Source organism: Canis aureus, chromosome 6 (assembly GCF_053574225.1).
Source record: "Canis aureus isolate CA01 chromosome 6, VMU_Caureus_v.1.0, whole genome shotgun sequence".
NCBI lineage: Eukaryota > Metazoa > Chordata > Mammalia > Carnivora > Canidae > Canis > Canis aureus.
Window position 1 is genome coordinate 5403025 of NC_135616.1, and position 23880 is coordinate 5426904.

General features: G+C 35.6%; 1 protein-coding gene across 6 annotated transcripts in view; it reads left to right on the top strand.

Moving 5' to 3' along the window:
- The window catches only part of PPP4R1 (protein phosphatase 4 regulatory subunit 1), a 61302-nt gene that overhangs the window by 12710 nt on the left and 24712 nt on the right, over positions 1-23880 (top strand). For 3 of the 6 annotated variants that reach the window (XM_077899960.1, XM_077899963.1, XM_077899962.1), the window contains 8 exons: positions 7600-7735; positions 8570-8676; positions 13211-13353; positions 14049-14195; positions 16503-16610; positions 16739-16804; positions 17472-17630; positions 21658-21785. In XM_077899960.1, the coding sequence (XP_077756086.1) occupies positions 7600-7735; positions 8570-8676; positions 13211-13353; positions 14049-14195; positions 16503-16610; positions 16739-16804; positions 17472-17630; positions 21658-21785 (994 nt within the window). The remainder of the gene's footprint in view (positions 1-7599; positions 7736-8569; positions 8677-13210; positions 13354-14048; positions 14196-16502; positions 16611-16738; positions 16805-17471; positions 17631-21657; positions 21786-23880) is intronic. The other 3 variants (XM_077899961.1, XM_077899964.1, XM_077899965.1) reach the window with 1 other exon arrangement.

Genomic DNA, 23880 nt, shown 5'->3' on the forward strand with positions numbered 1-23880 from the left:
ATTCCCCTGCTTAGTGGGGAGCCTGAAGCAGGACTCCTCCCAGGACCCTGAAATCATGATCTGAGCCAAAATCAGCCACTTAACCGATGGAGCCATCCAGGCACCCCAGGGATGGGGCTTTTTAAAAAGCGTATTCATGGATGAGTATAGTTTATTGCCAGGAAACAATATTTATCATCAATTTTTACCTTTTATTTTAAGACTTCTGTACTCTGAGATATTTTGTTAACATAAGTTGATGGAAAGGGTTTTGTCAACAGCACCATTAATTTCCTTGAACTTCTTCCAACTTATATGCTAAATTTTTAAAAAACATTTATAATATGCTATCAGCCTTTCAAATTTTTTAAAAGCAAAGAATTGAAAAATATCAATATCTGACTTGTGTAAGTATTTGTTACAGTAGAGAGGTGATCTGATATCTTAACACTTTAGTATCTCAACAAGTCCATTTGTCTGACAGTGGAGGTTTTTCCAGCTTTAGGGCAATGTAACATGGTGGCCTTGGACCTGAGAGGTCTTTACTTGTCCTGTGAGAGGCTAGAGATTTTCAAAGAGAAAGCCTTAGGATCCAAGCCCCTCCACACATTTTTGTGATAAGAATATTCCAGGAATTTGGGGTATGGAATATTCCTTAAAGTCATCCATCGTATTTATTCCCAGGAAAAATCTTTGTGTACCTTGTAGGATTCAAGTGCCCTGGTTTTCTGTCAACAAAAGATGTCAGAGCCGCTGAATTAGGGTGTCAGGAACTGAGAGGTGGGAATACAGAATACTTTATAAAAGTAGAATTTATGGTTCTTAGCAACTGATTAGATAATGGGAGCCAGAAAGGTACCTTAGGAAGGTAACTGAAAACTTCATGTTTGAGAACTCAAGGACACGGAGAAAGTCCTGAGGAAGAGCTGGGTCTTATAAGATCAGTTTGGACAGTTTACTTTTTAGAACAAATGTGACATTGAGGTAGAGATTCTATGAAATACCTGCAAGTATGGATCTGGGGATCAGGATGGGAGAATTTTGGAGATTATTTGCATTATAAGTGATAGTTGAAGCCATGCATTTTGAAGGCGGGGGCGGGGGTGTGTGAGTGAGAGTGTGTGTGTGTGTGTGTGTGTGTGTGTGTGTAAAATGTGAGGACAAGAGGCACCTGGGTGCTCAGTGGTTGAATGTCTGCCTTTGGCTCAGGCCGTGATCTCGAGTCCTGCATCAGGCTCCCTGGAGGGACCTACTTCTCCCTTTGCCTATGTCTCTGCCTCTCTGTGTCTCTCAAGAATAAATAAATAAAATCTTTTTTTTTTTTTTAATGTGAGGACAAAAGTAGAAGGAAACTACGTAAAACAATCAGAAAAAAATAATAGTCCAGAGAAGTAAGAAAATACTCAGGATTGTGTACTTCCAAAGAACCCAAGAAAAGAGAATTTAAGGGAAGGATGTTGAGATCAGGGAAGTCAGCCTTCTCGAGTGCTGTGGCGAAGACGTAACAGATCTAAGAAGGGCTGCCTGATTTGGGCAAATCCTTAAGAGGAGAATCACAAGAGTGAAGGAGAAATAGGACAGATTGCTTATCTTGAGGAGGAGGTGAAGGCTGCAGAGGGAACTACCTCTGCATTGTGAGATGCGTACCAGGACAGCTGAAGCACTGCTTTATCTTCTCATGCTCTTAATCATCTGCAGTCAAGAGTAGAATGGCAGTCAGGAGCACTACCCAGACTGGCCTCCTCTGCTTTTGTTCTTCTGGTTGCTGGCACTGTTTCCCTCTGACTTGGTGATATCGAGTTCATCAGATACAGTTATGATGGTAAGGCAGGAAAGGGAGTTGATTTTTTGAAGCTAGTTCTGGGAACTTAGAGATTTGGAACATCTGAGAGAATTTAAGATTTAAGAATCCTAGATTCCAAATTCGTACTGAATGAGCATGAAATTAGCATGAATTTGTAGTGTCTGAACATTGTTAACAAGGAATAGAAAAGAGGCTTACTTGCGGTAGTGATGCAGGTACAACCAGGATTGTCTCCACTGAATTAGGATGTTGTACTCTCGAAGGGGACTAAGGCTTCCCTACTCCCCTCCTCCTCTGCTCTAGCAACTAAGAGTGTCATATAATCGGAAAAGGAGTAATGTGACACGTGGGGTTCTCTTAGAATGCTGTGTAAAAGCAAAAGGTCTTTTGACTTGGAAAAGACATCATGATCTTTGCTTCTTGCACAACTTTAAAAAAATGATGGCTTTAATTAATAATCAAGAATTTTAATAAAGCCTTAGTGTAGCACAGTTGAATAAATGTATATCCTGCCCAGAATTGTGTGTTGCCCTAAAGAGGTAACTGCTATTAAATTTAAGTCGTTGCTTAGTATTCGTATGCCAATCCTAATTACAGGGTGGCATTGTGATTTCTCTAGCCAAGTAAGAGGATATTACAAAATGTAATGTTACTTTTAAAAATTAGAAGGCTAGGTTGATTTTTGGTTGGCCATATTCCCCTATTCTTCCTACTTTGCTTCTGTAGGAACCCCGTGCCCTACCTGTACTACATAGTCCTTGGGCAGTTTTCCAGACATGCCATGGTTTGCCTTTACTTCCTCATCTCTGTGCTTGGAATGCCCTCTTTCTGCCCTCTGTCCTGCTTGGCAACTCCAGTGTATCTTCCAAGAATTGCTTGACTTTTTGAAGCCTTTTTGTACTCACCAGGGGAGATTTAGACATATAGCAACTAACAGCATGTAATAGTTAACAGTGTATTTTGTATTCTTATACTGTGTATCTTTTTTTTAGTATATATGTCTATATGTATACATATCTGCACATATATACTTACATGCATGCACTTTTTGTTTAGTGTTTATATCTGTGTTCTTTGTTGAGAACTTGGAACTCACAGATGTGCTGTCCTACTTACTGGTTGAAATGTAAAAAACACATGGAAACCACATTGAGATTTCTCTGTATCTAGAAACAGACCTAAATGCAGAGAGGGGAGGCAACACTTATTAGCTTGATACCATATTCGAGACTTTATAGACATTATCTTAGAATGTGTGTTAGAAGTCTTGATAGCTTTATTGAAGTCTTACGGTGTTTTATAGATGAGGAAGCAGACAAATTAATTAGGTATTTGTATAAGTTAACATAAATAGTTCATGAGTAGCAAAACATGAGGTTTGAACCCAGATCTGTCTTACTTTGAAGAGCCTCTGCCCTTTTCATACCACTTTTGCTGTGACTGTGTAGGCGTTAAATTAATCATCACCAAGACTCCACATGGGTCCAGCTTGTAAACTTTTACATTTTCCTTAAGTTTAAAACAGCTGAAAATTGGGTCATTGTTTTCTGTTACTTTGGATTTCTCTTGGTGCTGGTGCAAGGAGCTAAAAGTAGGTAGAGGATACATCCTGAACTGTTAGGATATTTTTTCTCTTCTTATATGATCTGTTAGCTTTATACAAAGGGAAGTATTCTGTTTTATAAGTTAGAGAGAAATGTCGTTTTCTCTTGTCACTTTCTCCTTTTTTTTCTTGATCTCTTTGTATTGTGCATTTGCTTATGACTTGGAATTAGAAGGATCCGTTGAGTCTAATATATGTTTTGGACCTTTGAGATATGATGGACTAAGCCTTAAATATAAGGCTTCAATTTGTACTTTAGGTTTCTGTTCCTATTAGGAATTCTATTAGGATTCTAGTCTATTAGAATTCACTAAAACCCACAAGTTTTGATTAAAAGATTAAAGAGTACGCTTATGATGATGAGTACTGAGTAACGTATAGAATTGTTGAATCACTACATTGTACACCTGAAACTAATATAACACTAATATGGTGTGTTAACTATACAGCAATTAAAAGTTAAAAACTTAAATTTTTTAAAGATATCATACAGCTTTTTTGTGGAAGCTTTTATTTTATAATTAAATATGAGGTTTTTAAAAATGAAGATTGGCTACTTATTGGAATTCTGTCTCTTACATAGAGCTTGCAAGTCCTCTTCATTTTTTTCACTCCATCCTGGTTACCCTTCAGCTAAGACAGTAAATTTACTGGGGAAGAGGAAGTATGGGAATTTGAGGAGGTCAGATAATTTGAAAAAACATTTCAGAGTGATCATTGTTTTTTGTTTGTTTGTTTTTAAGATTTTATTTGAGAGAAAGGGAGAGAGCGCAAGCAGGGGGAAGGGCAGAGGGTGGGGAGAATCAGTCTTCCCACTGAGCAGGGAGCTGATGTGGGGATCCCAGAACCCTGGGATTATGACTTCAGCCGAAGGCAGATGCTTAACTGACTGAGCCACCCAGGTGCCCCTAGAGTGATCACTGTTTTTATATGCTTTTTGGTTAATTTGAAATTTCAGACAACATGAAGGGATGACATGACTTTTTTTTTTTTTTTACTTCGTCAGTGGAAGAGTCTAGGCTTTTAAGGCTGTGAAACCCTAAAGAACTATTACTGCCATAGTGTCCAAGAATCCATAAACCTAAGTTAGTTCTCCAGAAAGAAAGCTCTCAGCTTGGGTATGGAGGCATAAAATGTCTCCCTTCATCTGCTGTAATAGTCCCTGTTCTTGTCTGTTTTGTCTAGTGATAATAGCACCACTCCAGCTTTCTTAGGCTTACAGTTTCATGTTCAATCTTTTTTAAAAAAAAATTATTTTCAAACTTTGGTTGAAATTTTGGCTTAAAACTATGTCTCTGGTCGATAGGCTATAGTTGGGTATTACTTTTTTATTGGGGATCTCTGCTTTTAAATGTTTATCCACTTATATATAATGTAATTATTGGTCTGGTTGGATTTAGGTCAGCCTTTTCCTACTTGTCTCGCTCTTTTTTTTTTCTCTGTTGCTTTTTTCCTGGCTTTTTTTTGGGCTAATGATATTTTTTAGTATTCTATTTTAATTCCCCTCTTGGCTTTCTAGCTATTCTTTCTTGCATGTTTTAGACAGTACTCGTAAGGATTATAATTTATATCTTTAATTTATTACAATCTACTTAGTGTTCTGCTTTGTATAAACTATAGGAACCTTGTTAGCAGTACTGCTACATTTACTCCCTCTATGTTGTCTATTTTACATTGGAGGGTGTTTTTTACTGTACCATCACTTGGTACATGCTGTAGGATTTTCCGTTAGTGGTAAATCTTTTTTTATTGGTTATTTTCGTGTTTTTCTTTATTGTAACCTGTGGCAGGCATTTGCAGGATGACTGTACAAGACCTAAAGTATGCAGTCTGTAACTATGGTAACCAAATCCTTGTGGCCTCCATAAAGATGAGATCCATAGTCTTACTAGTCCAATCAACAATTGATGAAAAGGGGTACCTGGGTACCTTTGACTCAAGTCATGATCCAAGTGTTCTGAGATCGAGCCCTATATTGGGCTCCCTGCTCAGCCAGGAGTCTGTCTCTCCTCCCAGCTTGTACTCTGTCTTGCATTCTCTTTCTCTCAAATAAATAAAGAAAATGTTAAAAAAAAAAAAAAAAAGAATTGATGAAGTCTTGAGTTCAGAAAGGAGGGTTTAGGCCAGAATGGTTCCACAGATGCTGGCAGGAAGCAGCAGTTCTGGGAAATAAAAATGAAGCTCTATCACCAGCGCCTATGCCAGAGTGGAATACCTCCTTCTCTTTGGCAACCGTGATGGATAGAATGGTAACAGAAGTTGATGCAAAATACCATTTTGTTGCCTTCTACCAGTATGTTTCTTAAATACGGTTGCAAACAATCTGCATTTGAATTAGTAGAGGTATTTATTAAAAATGAGTGCTCCTGGGCCTCACTCCAAACCCCCATAATCAGTATTTGATTATGTGACCCAGAGGTCTGCACTTAAAGGTAAGTGCTCCGAGCTTGTCTTGTAAATGGCAATGTTGGATGGTCAGCACTCCAGGAGTCCTGGCTTTCTAAGGACGAGAATCAATGTTTTTAATGTTTATCTTTAAGATTTACAAGTATGAGACTGATGAAACAGTTTGGTCATAGTCATAGAATTCTAAAGCCTGCATAAAGGTGCCTTCGAGGTCATGCTAGCTCAATAGTCCTGTGCTAGAAAGGAGAAAACAGAGGCCAAATGAGAGCATCTGAGTGATTTTTACAACTTCCTGATTCAAAATAAATAAGGTACTTTGCTATGAATTGTAGATCAGCATAACCTGTATTAACCTTGTCTGCACTATGTAAGTAATTATTTTACTGTTAGGTGTTATTTTTAATCCAGTGCAAAACCTCTGCCTTTTAGTTGGGCTATTGAGACTATTTACATTCAGCATGGTTACTGACAAGGTTGGATTTAAATCTCTCATCTTACTATTTTTATTCTGTTTGTCCTATCTTTTCTTTTTATCCTCTTTCTCTGCCGTCTTTTGGAGTATTTTTTTTATGATTCCATTTTATGGCCTTTATTGGCTTACTAACTATGTCTCCTTGGTGGAGTTGTTTTGTTTTTTTGACGTTTAATAGCTACTGTAGAGATTACAATTATTATACATCTTGATACAGTCTGCCTTCAAATAGTATGTCTCTCTTCACATATGGTGTAAGAACTTTGTACTTTACCCTTTTCCTGCCTTTGTGTTATTATAGTTATATATTCTACATAAACCCAAAGTACATTTGTTAAAGTGTTTATTTAAATTCTAGTTAGCATACAGTGTAATTAGTTTCAGGTGTACAACATAGTGATTCAGCACTTCCATACAACATCTGGTGCTCATCACAACTACTGTACTCCTTAATCTCCATTACCTATTTCACCCATTCCCCCCACCCAGCTCCCCTCTGGTAACCAGCAGTGTGTTCACTCTAGTTAACAGTCCCCACAGTACATTTTTTATCTTTTTTTTTTTTTTTGAAGTACATATTTTTACCTTAATCAGTTATCTAAGAGATTTTTAAATAAGAAAAGTCTTTTGTATTTACCCACATATTTACCATTTCTGGTGTTCTTCATTCCTTTGTATAGATCTAGATTTCCAATTGGTATAATTTTCTTTTTGCTTGAAGGACTTTAATATTTCTTATAGTGCAGTTTTGCTGGTGATGATGTCTGACAGCTTTTGCGTGTCTGAAAAGGTCTATTTTACCTTTGTATTTGAAAGATATGAACTTCAGAAATACTTTATAAAGATGTTTACTGGGTATAGAGTTGTAAGTTGACATTGTTTTTTTTTTTTTTCTTTTAGTACTTTAAAGATTGTTCTATTTCCTGGCTTGTATTGTCTCTGATGAGAAGCCTGCTGTAATTCTTATGTTTGTTCTTTTGCTTATAGTGTGAGGTTTTCTGACTGCATTGCAGAATTTACTTTATCAGTGTTTGACATTTTATTTACAAGTTGTTAGTGTTCTCATTGAACGTGTAAGTTGTCAGTGATCACCCCATGCTGATTTTCTGTAGCCTCTGACCCCTGTGTTTCTAGAGAGAACTAGAATGCCTATAGAAAAAGGAGAGGAGAATCTTTCAGTTATTCATGGCTTCAGAATTGATGTAAGAGTCTCTTGTGTTCTGCTTTGCCCCTCCAGAAACATTAAAGGCAATTTTACTTATGCTGCTTCAGACAGGCAAGGGGTACTTTTTAGTTTCAAAGTATTATAAGGAGTATTTCTGATGTCTCTGATAGTTGGTGTGGATGACTACAGCTCAGAGTCTGATGTGATTATTATACCTTCAGCCCTGGACTTTGTCTCACAAGATGAAATGTTGACGCCACTGGGGAGATTGGACAAGTATGCTGCAAGTGAGAACGTATTTAACAGGTATGTGCATATTCGTTTCATTGTGGAAGTGGAAGGATTATTACATTAATTTCAGTAGGGAAAATACAGTTTTCTAGTTTAAAAGTGGTAGTAACGTGCAGTCTCAGTCAACATGTTTTGTTAATAATCACAGCCGAAACCTTTTTTATAATTGTTTACTCATGATCTTAATAAGCATGTGGAGCTCACTCTTTGCTTCTTGGCAAAAAAAACAAAAAAAAACAAAAAAAAAAAGCATTACTTTTGCTGATAGGTAGAATTTTGTTATTTGTGTAAGGTGATTACTGAGAGGAGTATATTATTCTTTCAACAGATAATGTTATATACCTACTGTGTGCCAGGTAATGTTCAAGGGGATGGAGAGACACTCCTCTGAATGCATTGTTTCTCCAGCTGTGGTCCTCAGAATACCTGTACCAGAGATTTCTGGGAAATCTGAAAGTCTTAAATTTTTTGAATATAGATGTATATATCATTTAGTAAAAATGCATGAAGGTAATATTTTATATAATGGAGAATGTGTGTATTTTCCTATTTGATAATTGAAGATAACTGTTGGAAATTTTATAGAATTTTCAGTGACCTTAGAAATTTGTCACATCAGCTAAAGACGAAAAATAATTTGGTAAATATTCTTATTACAATAAAATTCATACTGGCATTTGTCACTTAGGAAATTAGTGACTTAGTATATATTATAAAATATATTTTAAAATTCCTTAAAATTATGTAGATTCTAAATCTACATAATTTGGAATTATTTGGAATTCTTTGTAATTCTAAATATCACTTATTAATGCCACTAAACACCAGATCCTTTTCTTCTTCTGTTAGACAAATGGTGGCCCGGACTTTGCTGGACACGTTGAGGGAAGTCTGTGATGATGAAAGAGATTGCATTGCTGTTCTGGAAAGAATTAGCAGATTAGCTGATGATTCAGGTATGTTTATGCAGAGAAAGGTTTCTTTTACCAAATTTGAGGTTTTAAAAATGAATGAAAAACTTAGTGTGATATGAGACTTTTTAAAAAGATTTCCTAAGTAAATGACCAAACACATCAGGAAGAAGAAAATAACTTTCTAAGAGCTATATTTTGTAGTTGGTCTGTTTAATTTTAGAAATTTCTCATCAGAAAAATCTAAAAATTGTTTTTGCAGCATATATGTTGATATTATAGGATTACTAAAAACTTAGAAATGATTTTGAATAAATTTAAAAGGGGTAGAGTAGGCTTTAAGTTTTTTTTTAGACAAATATAAAATGCTTTCTTTTCCTCTGCTCTCTCACTTCTGAAAAATGTGACTCAGTCATGGTAAAACTAAAACGTTTTATCTCCAAAGCTAAGACAGGAGGGTTTGCTCAAGAAAGAGATAAACTTGACTTGAGGCTTGGAATATGGTTAAGTTTTTTAAAAATATTTTTATTGGGGCAAGATATGCATAACATAAAACTTAACATTTTAACCTGATTTTTTTTAGGAAAAGATTTTATTTAGGGCAGCCCTGGTGGCCCAGTGGTTTAGCGCCGCCTTCAGCTCAGGGTGTGATCCTGGAGACCTGGGATCGAGTCCCACGTCAGGCTCCCTGCATGGAGCCTGTTTCTCCCTCTGCCTGTGTCTCTGCCTGCCTCTCTCTCTTCTCTTTCTCCCTCTCTCTCTGTCTCTCATGAATTCATAGATTCATAAAATCTTTTTTTTTTTAAGATTTTATTTATTTATTCATGAGAGACAGAGAGAGGCAGAGGGAGAAGCAGGCTCCCTGCAGGGAGCATAATGTGGGACTCAATCCCAGGACCTTGGGATCACTCCCTGAGCTGAAGGCAGACACTCAACCACTGAGCTACCCAGGCATCCCATTTTAATCTTAAGTCATATGCATATCTTTATTTTTTATTTTAGAAACAATTAAAAATAAATATATTTTTTTCTTAAGCCCATTATCTCTTTATTAAAATGTGTTATTTTTCACTGCCTAACAAACTTTTTGCATGTCAGCAGTTTCATTTTTAAGTTTTTAGATGGGCTCATCTTTGGGTGAGCAATTTGTTTTATGGGAATATATTTTACTATTTACATAGCCTTAAGTATTTTTTATTTTCCTATAGGGTAGAAAAAAATTTGTAAACTTACAAATCTGTCTATTTACAACATTCTGTGTATGTACTTGCTCATGTGTATCCTTGTTTCAGAATGGTTTTAGGAGAATCTCATCAATTATAATTTTTACTTATTTTTTGCATTGTGGCTATTGCTTTCTTAGTAGAATAGATATTCTTTAGGGAGGAATTTATTTTCCTTTACCTGTTTGTCACTGATAGTGCTTGTTTTTATAAATACATATGTGTATATATAGTTGACCCTTGAACAACATGGGTTTGAACTGTGCAGGTCCATTCATACAGATTTTTTTTTTTTTATGAGTACATTAGTATAAATGTATAAAAAATACATGTTAATCAACTGCTTGTTATTGATAAGGCTTCCAGTCAACAGTAGGCTATAAGTAGTCAGGTTCTTGGAGAGTCAGAAGTTATATGTGGATTTTTTACTGCACAGGGAGGATTCAGTGCCCCAGCCCCCTAGTTGTTCAAGCGTCAACTGTATTTTTTTTATTTTTATTTATTTTTTTATTTTTGTTTTTTTCTGTATTTTTTAAAATATATTCTCAAGTCTTTGAGTTCATGATAAATATCTCTATTGACATTTATATTTTTTGTTCATTCAGTGAACATAATACAGTGCACAGTCCTATGCCAGAGTCTAGAATAAATGCTAGAGCAGTTACTAAGGTGAATAAGAATTCTTGTCATCAAATTAACAGTTTAATGAACACAACTAACTTATAAACAATAAATTATAACGGAGAGGATTGGTGCTGGCTTTAGAAAGTTAGTGAATTGAGTTGACTTTAATAGAATGATGAGGTACAGAGAAGGGAAGGAGCATACTCAGAAGAAAAGACCAGTTTGGAGTCTTAAGGAGTTCAAGGTAGTGGCCCATTTGATCAATGTGTGGTTTAGTGTGTCTGCAGTTTAAAATAATGAGGCTGTTCAATAAGGTGGTTGAGGTCCAGATTGTAAAGGTTTATACTGTGCCAGCTAGAGCGTGTTTTGTGATTTAGAACAGTTACATGTACCAGTACAGGCTAACTTGTAGTGATAGACATGATATAGATGGGCAACAGGAACTCTTGCTGGGGAACTTTGCTACTTTAATATTGCATAAAACTAACTGCAAAAAGTATACAGACTATAAATTTTCAGCTCCATGAAGTAAAGCAAAAATAAAGGCCCATGAAATTAGAACTCAGATCAAAAAATAGAACCTGCATCCTAGAAACCATCTCAGGGCACCTGCTCATTTCTGTCCTGTTCTTCTTCCCCAAGGTAATCCATGTTTGGACCACTAAGTATATGGATTAGTTTGCCCCTCTGAACTTTTTATGGAATCATACTGAAGATATCCTTTTGTGTCTAGCTTCTTTATACTTCGGAAGCTTATCATATTATTGATGTGTAACTGTATAGATATTAAAAATTGAACCAGGAAAGAGTTGGATGAAAGATGTACTGATGAAGGAGGGAAAAACTTAAGCAAATTAGTGGTGAATCTAAATAAGCACTTGCTATATAAAATCCTAAAAATATATATATATGACTATATATATATATGTGTGTGTGTGTGTGTATATATATAACAACTTTAGAGGAAGTTATGTGACCAAAAAAGTCAGTAAGGTTAAGGCAGAGGAAAGACGTAAAGATTCTAAGCCCCTTGTTTGCTTAGGAGAATGGATTATATGCATTAACTTTACAACTGTTTTTCAGTAGTCGTGATCAGCCCAGCCCACCACGTTAGAGACATTAGGTTCTATTGCCTTTTCTTGCTCCATTCCCCTCAGCCATCGTGGTAGCTCTGAGATCCCTCCCAAATGACTCAGAGTGGGTTCACTTCTTGACACTGTTTTGTTCATTGGTCTATTTGCCTGACTGGGGCTTGAAGAAAGAAAAGTTACCAATTTCATCCTTAACCAGAACTGTAACTTGTATCCTTCTTTTGCTTCAAAAATACATATTATTAAGTCAGTGTTAGCATATTCAGGGTCAGTGAGGAAAAGGAGAAGCCTAGGTCTTTTTTTTTTTTTTTTTTTTTTAATGAATTACATTTTTATTTTCCAAAACAGAAGCACTGTTTTGTTCAATTACTATCTAATTTCAGATGATAGAGCCATGTAATAGAAATCTCAAATATTGATTGGTTTGTTGATAAGATTCTTAGGTTTGTAAAATGCTAGTACATTTTCTGCTAATAGTTTCATTAATTTCTGTTTGTTGAAATCTAAAGTTCCTCTGGACCCATGCATACATATTTACCTTAAAGTAACTTTAATAATATAATCATGCATAGGTATTAACTTCTAATTAGGTCTGATGAAATCACTTGTATTGATAATCCATCATGTCTGTATGTGTTTTGCATCACTTGCATCTCTTCTGTGAATTGCGCATTCATATTCTTATTTTCTTTCTTGTGTTCATTTGAACAGTGGGTTCTTTGTATAATTAGTCATTAATACTTCAATATACATGTATTTTCTGTATACATGTATTTTCTCCTAGGCTGGTTTGCCTTTATCTGGTACCTATGGTCTATAATGGAGGCTTTATAAAGTGGAATTAGTTGGTCTGATAGTTGGTTTTGGGGTTTTGTTTGCCTTGGAAGGGCTTCTCACCTCAAGATAAAATATTCTTTTTTAATGTTGTCTTTTAATGTGCTTTTGATCTTTAAAAAAAAATGTGGAACTTTAATGCACTTAGAATTCACGTATGATGTGCAATATAGGAATTATCTTTTTTGGTCACATAACTAGGTAATTCTCCTGCCATTACTCTTAGTTCATCCTTTTGAAACTCAGAGATTGGAGATGCTATATTTGTCACACTTAAACTTGCTGTACATATTGAGTCTTTTCAGGTTTTTTTGTTAAAGACTCTTTTGGGCTACTTAAATGGTCACTTCCATTTTAGTCTTAGTGAAATTTAACTGTTTAAATCTAATCTCCATTTGTTGATTAGATTAGGAGCCAATTTTTTTTTTTTTTTTTTATGGCTTGACCTAGGAGGCTTTTAGATAGTTCATAGATAATAGATGTTTTATTGATGTGAATATTGGATATTTAACCCCAATTAACAGTTATGACACAGTGTAGGTGATGGATAAATTTGGTCCTAATAGGAAATGATTGTATAGTTGGTACATAGTAGGAAGTAGAAGTCTGGGATGAGAATAGGGTCTTTTACTCATGGGATTGACCTGCATATGATTGTGAAAAGGATCCTAGAGTTAGAGAACATTTTGTAAGTCCTTTTTATGTCAAAGATGGAAGTCCAAAGCTTTCCTATATAGTCTTAACTCCAGGCAAAGATTTTGTTAGTATGGTAGAATGCATTTGCTCACATTTTTATTATTTCAATAGAACCAACCGTGAGAGCAGAACTGATGGAACAGGTGCCTCATATTGCATTGTTTTGTCAAGAAAACCGGCCTTCAATCCCATATGCTTTTTCCAAATACTTACTGCCTATTGTGGTTAGATATCTCGCAGATCAGAATAATCAGGTAAGAGTGCCATTTGCATGTTCTTAATGGAAATTTAGATGGTACTGTGTATGCAGAATGGCCTACTCTAGGTGGTCTCATTTGAGTGTTTTTTCCTCTTCAACTTCATTATTCTGTTTTTCAAAATGGCCATGTGTCTTAGACAAGATATATGAGAGTCTGGCAAATCTTGGAAGTCTCCTTAATGGTGTTATAAGATACTGTCCAATAGCTGCATTCTTATGTGGTACCCTTATGGGTGTCCCTCAGAAAATTTGCTAATTTGTGAGTCATCTTTCACAAGGATGGCTCTTCTTCTGCATGTGTGAGAGCATATGAGCAGGGGTAGGGGTGGGGGGCATGGGCAGAGGGAGAGAAGCAGACTCCTCACTGAGTGGGAGCTCAACTCAGGGTTTGATTCCAGACCCTTAGATTGACACCTGAGCTGGAATCAAGAGTTGGATGCTCAACCGACTGAGCTGCCTAGTCCCACAAGGATGGCTTTTCTGTTTCATTTCATTTGTCGTATCCTAGTTTACCATTATGTCTTTGCAATAGCTGGAGAAAATAGCAACAAGTTTTTATTTGCGAGGTTTTGCCAGTTATGAATCCCTTTAAGTTGAGATGAAAGTCTTCAATTTTGTGAAAATCAAGTGATAGATTTTTGTTATATCGTGTATGTACTGTGTTTATACTGCTGATTTTTTTTCCCCTAGGTAAGGAAAACAAGTCAGGCAGCTTTGCTGGCTCTCCTGGAACAGGAGTTAATTGAGCGATTTGATGTGGAGACCAAAGTATGCCCCATCCTCATAGAGCTAACTGCCCCAGATAGCAACGATGATGTGAAAACAGAAGCAGTGGCTGTAAGTAGAAGGCGCTTTTTCTATTTAGGTGAAAATTAGTCACTATATTGACAAATAGGAGATGCTCAAATATTGTATTATATGCTACGGAGTTTTACATATATCAGCTATGAAAGTAACCACAAATCATTAGAAAGGGCTAGAAAAGGATGTAGGCATACAAAAAAAAAAGGTCTGTGTTCTCTGGGCCCCATATTATGCTTCACACCTGTGAATCTGATGGCTCTTTCACCAGACTCTGAGAAAGCAAGATAGGTATCAAGAGAATAACAAGGAACTGTAAATTCATTACTATGGAAAAAGAAGATAGGAGAAATCAGTGCAGTTAAAACAAAAAACGCTGTATTGGGTGAAGAAACATTTGTGAGAATCTAGTTACTGGTGAACACTTTTCTAGGCACTGTGTAAGCACAGGAAAAAAAATATAGCTCCTGCCCTTGACAATATGGTCTTTGAAGGAAGGATAGTCAGGCACATAATTTTATAGTGCTATATATGTGATATAAATTGTGATTATAAGAAAAACATGCATATTTAATCATTATGTACATAACAAAGGTATAATCCATCTAAAAATCTATTCAACTCTCTTTGGAGGGATGCCTGGGTGGCTCAGTGGCTGAGCATCTGCCTTTGGCCCAGGGCGTGATCCTGTTCCTGGGATTGAATCCCACATTGGGCTTCCTGCATGGAGCCTGCTTCTCCCTCTAGCTATGTCTCTGCCTCTCTCTCTGGGTCTCTCATGAGTAAATAAATAAAAAAATCTTAAAAAAAAAAAAATCTCTTTGGATAGTGAGAGTTTACTAGTTAAACCTAAAATAGGGGTGCCTGGCTGGCTCGGTTGATGGTGCATGCAACTCTTAAGAGTTGTGGGTTCAAGCCCCATGTTTTGTGTAGAGATTACTTTAAATAAAAACCCTAAAATAATGGCGCATATATAGATATATATCACTAGTATGAAACCCATGATTCTTTTACAGTTGGTTTATTTGATCATGTTATGCACTCCCTGGCCTCCTAGTAATTTTCTATCTTGGAAATAATTCATTCTGATAAGTTTAATTATGTTAGATCAGTGATACAGTATGTAACATTGGATCTTTATGATTTGAAAATGCTTAGAAACTGTATGGAGTGAAAAAACAAAACTGGCTTTGGGATTTGGGAGATACAGATGTTATCTCCAGTTCTGAGGATGCTGGAATTTTGAGAGATTGTGTGGAATCTATAGATCAGTGTGGGGATAGTCTCCCACCTTAGCAATCCATGAGTATGGTAGATCTCACCATTTACTTAGATCTTCTATGTATCTCATCAGTGTTTTGTAGTTTTCAGTAGACAGAACACATAGATATTTTGTTGAACTATATTTCTTAACATTATTGTGAATGATACTGTTTAAGTGTTTTTATTTCATTGCTAATGTATAGAAAAACATTTGATTTTTGTATTCTGACTTAGGTTCTGCAAACTTCCTAAGCTCACATATTTTCTCGTGGCTTCTTTGTAGATTCCTTGGGATTTTCTATGTAAACATGAACTATATGAAGAGCTTTCTTTCTTTGCAATCTCTATTCCTTTTACTTCTAATCATGTTCGTATGGGCTAGAAGTAGGTGTAATAATAACAGACTATCAGATTTCTTTCTATACTAACTGTGGGGTGGGGTGGGGAATTTATTTTAATAGCATTGGTCCAGTTTTCAAACATAGTTCATCCTCATTTGCCTGGGGCTGTGTTACCCGAAACTGTGTGTGTTGGAACTGTGTCCTTGCATTCCTTGGAACCAAGGGACACAGTTCTCTTATGCACGACTTTCTGTTAATATGGTACTTTGCAAGGTAAGGACTGCCTCTAGAGAGTCTTTCCTTAGCAGTACAAATGTTCTAAATCCAAATTCTTCTTGTGGATAATCTTTCTGTTTGAACAGTGACCATTTATTTTCTTACTGGGAAAATATAGAGTGGTTTGCTTTTAAAGTTATCAGGCAAAATGATTAATAAGATTAAAACTATAGTCAGGAACGAAATTTTTCAGATTTTCTCTGGGTTTTATTGTAAATTTAGTAATTATTGATTTTATTGGTAGTAATACCTATTTTTGTCTTCAACTTGGATAAATAAGATGAATGTTTTTGTGATGTATGCAATAAAATGATACCATATCCTCTTTTATATTTCGTTTATTTTATAAAATAAAATATATTTTATTTTAAAAGTATATACTTTTAATAAGTTAGCAAACTTAACTGGAAAAGTCTTAGTTTGAAGATGTTTTCAGTGTGTTTTTTGTTCTTACCCATTTTAGATCATGTGTAAAATGGCTCCCATGGTTGGGAAGGACATTACAGAGCGTCTTATCCTCCCGAGGTTTTGTGAGATGTGCTGTGATTGCAGAATGTTTCATGTTAGAAAGGTATTCTTTGGGTATTTTGTTTCAAAATACATAATTTTAGTGGTTATTGATATGTGAAACTTAAAAGATTTATTTGAAAAGCACTGTGTATGTACCATTTTGAAATGTCAGTGATGCTTTTGTTTCAGGTCTGTGCTGCCAATTTTGGAGATATTTGCAGTGTAGTTGGCCAGCAAGCTACTGAGGAAATGTTGGTAAGTATTGCAGCAATAAAGGAGTAAGCAGTACGTTACAAAGTAACACATGAACCTGAAAATGCATACATTTACCCCCAGATTTTATTAACACAATCCCATGAATGTAAACTAGAAAGATAATATGACTTTGAGTTTGAGAGTTTAAATTTCTATAATCTGAGCACTTGAATTGTGTTTTGATGATAGTTTTTGTTAAAAATGCAGATATGTGATATATAAGAACCATTGATGTATTTTTACCTGTTCCATTTCTGTTAACTCAATTCTTATTCAAAGAAATCTGTCATTTTGTCGCAACTCTCAAGTATTCTAGTGACAAATTAAGTCTGTAGTTTGTTTTTAAATGGTTAGTACAAGGGTATACATGCTTCCTGTACAAGTTAACATACTTGGAGTTTCTGAAACCATTCATTACACAAAACAGTTTAGGTACAAGCTTTTGTATAACCTTTAAGCTGTGTTTGTTGTTTCAGCTTTTCCACAGTCAACAGTGCTGTGAATTAGGTGTGATTTATTTCAGATTACTCAGTTTTAATATGAAACAGGTCTCCTAACTTATTATAGGAAAATCTAATATTTTGAAACACTGCAAAAGCAGAAAATGAAATAAAATGAACCACTGAAACCCGTGTTGTCTGCCTAACAAACCACTGTCCTTGTGTAGCTGCCCAGGTTTTTCCAGCTTTGTTCTGATAACGTATGGGGAGTCCGGAAGGCATGTGCCGAATGCTTCATGGCCGTTTCCTGTGCGACTTGTCAAGAAATCCGACGGACAAAATTGTCAGCACTGTTTATTAATTTGATCAGTGATCCTTCACGTTGGGTAGGGCTTTGTCTAATTATTGTTTTTGCAAAATAATGCATTTTATACAAAACATTTTTATTTCATAATTTAAGAAATAATTTATTGAAGTATGTTATTGTTAATCCTTTTAGGAATAGGCAACAGGCAAACTACATACTAATTTTTTTAACTAGACAAAACTGTACAAATATAAATCATTTTCATTCTGATGATATGATGTGCTATATTGGTTTTCAGGTGTTAAACTAACCTTCAGTAAGTCTCACTTGGCCATAGTTTAATAAATCTTGATATGTTCCTGGGCTCAGTTTGCTGAGCCGTTTTTTATATCAGTTTTATAAGAGATAATGGTCTATAGCTTCCTTGTGATGGTTTTTTGTTTGTTTTGTTAACAGGGTAATAATGGCCTCATAAAACAAGTTGGGAAGTGCACCCTCCTCTTCTCTGTTTTGGGAGAATTTGTGAAGAATTGGGTGTTCTCTTTTAAATGTTTAGTAGAATTCAGCAGTGATGGCCATCTCAGCTTGCGCTTTACTTTGTGTATAGTTTTTTGTTTTTCATTTTTCTTACTAATTTCTTCTCTTATTAGAGGGTTATTCAGATTTTTTCTTCTTGAGTCAGTTTTGGTAGTTTGTCTAGGAATTCGTTTCACGTAAGTTACCTAGTTTGCTGGTGTGTATGATCCTCAGTATTTTCTTAATAATCTTGGTATTTCTGTAATGTCAGTAGTAATGTCCCTTCTTTTTGGTTCTAGTAATTTGACTCTGGTCTCTGTTTCTTGGCCAGTCTGCTAAAGGTTTGTCTGTTTTGTTCATCTGTTTAAAGCTTTAGTTTCATTTATTTTCTCTGTATTTCTGTTTTTTCACTGCTCGCTTTTGGTTTAGCTTGCTCTTCTTTTTCCAGTGTCTTGAGGTGGAAGGTTAAGTTACCAGTTTGAGATCATCCTTCTTTCTTTGAGTTACCATCCAGGGTAACTGGCTTTCAACCTGAAGAGCTTCCTTTTGCATTTATTTTAACATAAATCTGGTAGCAACAGATTCTGTTTCACTTTATCTGGATATGTCTTTATTTTGCTTTCATTTTTGAAAGATAACTTTATTGGGTATAGGATTCTTGGTTAACCTTTTTTTTTTTTTTTTTTTTTTCATTTCTTCAAGCACTTGGAATATGTTTTCCCTATTGCCTTCTGGTCTCTCTTGTTTTCGCTGGGAAGTCAGGTGTTTATTTTATTGGCGTTCCCTTGTAAGTGATATATCACTTTCCTTTTGTTGCTTTCAAGATTTTCTTCTTACTTTTGACTTTTGGCATTGTTGTGTTTGTAGATCCTTTTTAGTTTATCCTAATTGTTGAGCTTTTATGATGAGTAGATTATTTTTATTTTGGGACATTTGTAGCCATTGTTTACTCAAATACTATGTCTTTTCTCTCTTTCTTTCTAGTAGTCCTGTTACACATATGTTGGTGCACCAAAATGTGGAGTCCCACATTTTCTGAGATTCTGTTCGTTTTTCCTCATTTTCTTTTTTTCTCTGTTCTTTGCCTGATCTGTATTAATATACTTCGAGTTCACTAATTCTTTTTTTCTGCCAGTTCAGATCTACATAAGTTTATGTGGTGAGTTTTTTATTTCAATTATTGTACTTTGCAACTCCAGAATTCCCAACTGGTCTCTTCATTAACCTTTGTTTATATGACACTGTCCTCACACCTTCTTTTACTTCTTTACTCTGCTTTCCTTTTGTTCCACGAACAATTTATAATGGTCACTTTAAAGTTTCTTTCTAAGTCCAACATCTTAGTGTTCTCACACATAATTTCTGTTCCCTAATTTTTTCCCCAGTGTATGGATCATACTTTTTTCATTTGCATGCCTTACAGTTTTTGTTTTGTTTCTGTTTTGTTTTTAAACTGGTCATTTTAGATAATACAGCAAATTTGGGTACTGGTATCCCTCTCTGACGCTTGTTACTGTTACTTCCTTATTTGTCAATGAACTCTCACTCCCTCCCATCCCAGGAGGCACAGTTTTGGGCATGCTTAGATGCCTGTATCCCCTCATGGAATGACCACATTTTGGTGGGTGTGGGAGGGACAGCAGCCCTAGGTTCTTCTGGCCTATCTATCCTGGCCTTACAAGCTGGGGCAGGACTGTATTCTGAGTATTCTTAGGGCCCGGTGTTCTGAGCCACATCCAAAGTAGAGCCTCCATTCTACCAGTGGTTGTTATGCAGAAGAAGGGAGTACTCCCCACTTCCCCTATTGCACTAAGCAACAGGTTGCTGGGGGCAGGATGAGAAACACATGGAAAGCTCTCTGGCAGGAAGCTAGAAGAGAGGAAGCCCAGTGTTTCTGGCTACAGTGTTTTGGAGTAGAGGTTCTGCCTCCCTGATTCAAATACCACAGACGCTCAGGTTTTTTAATTGAATGTTTTTTAATTGAATGTTTATTCCCTCTTTTGTTATTTGCCCTTAGGACTATTTCCAGGTGTTTTCATTGGTGGGGTTTGGGAGTTTTTCTTTCCATTTTCAACCGTTTCACTGGACAATGGGTCAGTGGCACTCCTTATGCTGTCATGCCTGAAATAGATCTCAGGACCTTATCATGTTCATTTTCCAAACAGACTCTTCTACATAGAGGGAAAGACTGTTAAGCTGTAGCATGATTTTAATGTTGTTTAAAATATACAAGATTGTTAGATTATGAAGCTTATTCAATGTTTTCATTTTGAAACTTTATCATTGTCTTGGTTTAGTGATATACAGTATTTCCTGTTAATTTGCGATTATGTTTATATTAAAATAAAGGACTCCTTAAATCTGTTATTTGAGGTATATGTAAATCCTATGCCTGTTTGAGATAAGCTCAGAATTTTAACAGTATCCAAAGTAAACTCATGCATATAAATTTAAAAGTTAACCTTTTATGTTTGTATGGCAATAGCATTTATTGACTATAAAGGAGAAAGTCTGTAAGTTCACACATACACTTCTTTTTGCTATCATGTGTATAATTCTAGCCTTTTAAAGAACCAATTGAATCATTTTGTATCTGCTTCCTTAGAAGGTAAATATTAATAATAGGCATGCTTCACCTGTATTTGTCTTCACAAAATTTACACGTCATGTAATCTTCATTTTAAATCACGGAGAAGGGTAGGATCTTTTTTTGTTTGTTTGTTTTTAATTCATGAGAGATGCAGAGGGAGGCAAAGACATAGGCAGAGGGAGAAGCAGGCTCCCTGTGGGGAGCCTGATGCAAGATTCGATCCCAGGACCCCGGGATCATGGCCTGAGCTGAAGGCAGACACTCACCCACTGAGCCACCCAGGTGCCCCTAAAGGGCAGGTTCTTAGAGACATTGGTTTGCAGTTTCTCCCATCATAGTTGCCTCTTGCAGATGGTGTCTGTCATTCTGCTTCCTTTTGTAAAACCACCCTCCCCCAATTTTTTTTGTAATCAAGATTACAAAAATAATATAGGAATGCGGTATGAAATAAAGTTCTGTAACATCTTTTTCAGCTCTTCTACTTGAGACATTCATGGGTAACAGTAGTATGTACATCCAGATTTTTGTGAAACATTTTAAGTCAATATTCTATTTCTGATAAGTGCATCTATAGTTCTGGCACACCTACCTTGTTTCCTTGTAGTAAGCAAATTATAGTCTTTCCTAACAGAAAACATGAAATGGATTTATCAAATTTTGTCGACTTTATTGCTCTACATTTTCTGTTTGGCAATCTTGGTTTTCTTCATTCTGTTTTCCTTGAGAACACTATGGGATTTCCTTTAATTCTATACAGATGCTTTATGGGGTCTCATATTCATATTTTTGTGGTTTAAATATTCAGATTTTAAGAAATCAAAAGTAAAAAAATTTATAAAGAAGCTAAATCCTAGCAGAAGAATGATTTACGATTCTGAATCTGGGAAGGTTTTTTAGAAAATACCTTATTACTCTCTTAACCATACTTTGGTATATGGAAAGTAGACTGTTAATGATCCCTTATTTTTATATTTTATTACCACTCTCTTATTCTTTCCAGGTTCGCCAAGCAGCTTTTCAGTCCCTGGGACCTTTCATATCTACTTTTGCTAATCCATCTAGCTCAGGCCAGTATTTTAAAGAAGAAAGCAAAAGCTCAGAAGATACATCAGTAGAAGACAAAAATAGGTATGATTTCTTTAAGCTTTACTTTCCAGCTTTATTGCTTGTGGACATATTTTTCATTTTTTCTATCTTATAATAAATGGTCATTTCAGAGACTTTGCTATTTCTCTTGATTCTAAAAATCAGTAAATATCTTTAAAGAGCCATATTTTAAATACATTTGTTAAATGTTTCATGTTATGTGAGAAGATGAAGATGCATGTAGTACACTGAGCTTGATCTGTCCATAGAGAAAAGTGCAAAATGATGGATATGATGATAATTTTTTAATAAGTTTATTTAATAAATCAGTTACCTAGTAAACCATCTATTGACATTTAGACTAGATGAGTAATGGTTATACAGTGTAAAGGGTTTAGTGTTTTAAGGGGTAAAACCTAATTTAGGAATGTTTCAGTATCTAGTCCATTTCTTACTGTTGTTTTTCCCTTTCAGTCAATTAATTTAATTGTGGACCTTGAACTCTGCAGAATGATTATAATCTGACAATTGAGGGGGAAAGTATTATAATGATTAGCACCAAATTAATGTACTTACTAACTAGAATATCAACTCTAGTACCAGGGCAACTACTTATTAAGATAAAAAAGGCAACTCTGTTTTTTAAGGTTTTTTTTAACATAAAAAATTTTGAGTTTAAGTTTTTAAAATTTATTATACTCTATACTCAGGGGGGGAAAAAAAACCAAGCCTATCTTAGTGCATGGGAAATATGCACTTTTACAGGTGTACGCTTGAAATAATTTAGAAACGTGTTTTTGAAACAGGCCCTTCTATAATGCTTGAGTTACCATGGTGTCTTGTCCCTCCCTTGTCATGATGCTAATGGACATTTTCTTCTGTAGGTCTTGATACTGTGATATTTGCTTTCTTGGTGTTTTGATTTGGCAGTTCTTCCTTTCTTCTCTGCTGCCTTGTTTTACCTTTTTGCCCGTTCTCCTACTGTCCTGCTGAATAGCCAAACAAACCTGAGGTACTGTTTTTTGTAAAGGAAGAAAATCACTCTAAACTGTCTTCCTAGCAAGCAAGTTTGGTCAGTTCTTTTGAAAAATAGCTGCTGCAAGGAGTTTGACAAAAATGATGATGGGGGGAAATGTTACCTGTCTTTCATTTTTAAAGTCAGCATACCTTGTTCACTACCTAAATCTGGAGAGAGCCTAGTAAGTGAAAATATGAATTTACAGAGAATTGTATAGGTCAGGGGTCGACAGGCTTTCTGTAAAAGGCCAGCTAATAAAGACTTTCAGGCTCTGCCGTGACTGCTCAGCTCTACCTTTGCATCATGAAAGCAGCTACAGATCATACGTAAGCAGATGGCCTGGCTGCGTTCCAGTAAAACTTTATTGACAAAAATAGCTGGTGTGGCCGTCGTGGCCATAGTTGTACTGACTGCCAGCGTAGGACGTCATTGGAAGAGGTATTTAAAGGTAGTTTTCGTTTACCTACAAACCTTAATTCCTCTTCCATTGTAATGAAGTATGTCTTAATGTCAAGTCAGTACTCTTTGTAGCGTTGGGTTTTCACCATATTTTTAGACTTTATTGACTCCTGTTAATGGTATAGGAGAGAGAAGAGATCATTTCTGGCCAAGGAGGGAGTTGTGTTAAATACTGTGAAAGCTTTTGTGTAGTTTTATTTCCTAACTTCAAAAAAAAAATAGTCCTATGTACTATTAATCTCAGAACCATTAGTTTGTTTACCCCCTCTTAAATACTGTACTAGCTTTTGTTCTATCTTAAAACTTGTTATTTAAGATTGGTTGGTTGATTATGCAGAAATTAATTGAGCACCTACTATGAACCAGCTCCTGTAGCTAGAAATCAAGAACTTGGTTCCTAAAAAAAAAAAAAAAAAAAAAAAAAGAACTTGGTTCCTGTTCTCAAGGTCCTCTTCAGTTTTCTTAGAATTCAGATCTCTCAAACAAATATCTTACAAAGTAAACAAGTTTTTGACAGCCTGTTTCCACTACTATTTATTTGCTATATAGTTTCATCTGATTCTGGAAACATTTAATATCACTTAATACTCTTCTGAAGCTTTACTTGATTTTAAACCTCTGACTTTGTATACCAGTTGTATTCTTCACCCTAGATCAGGC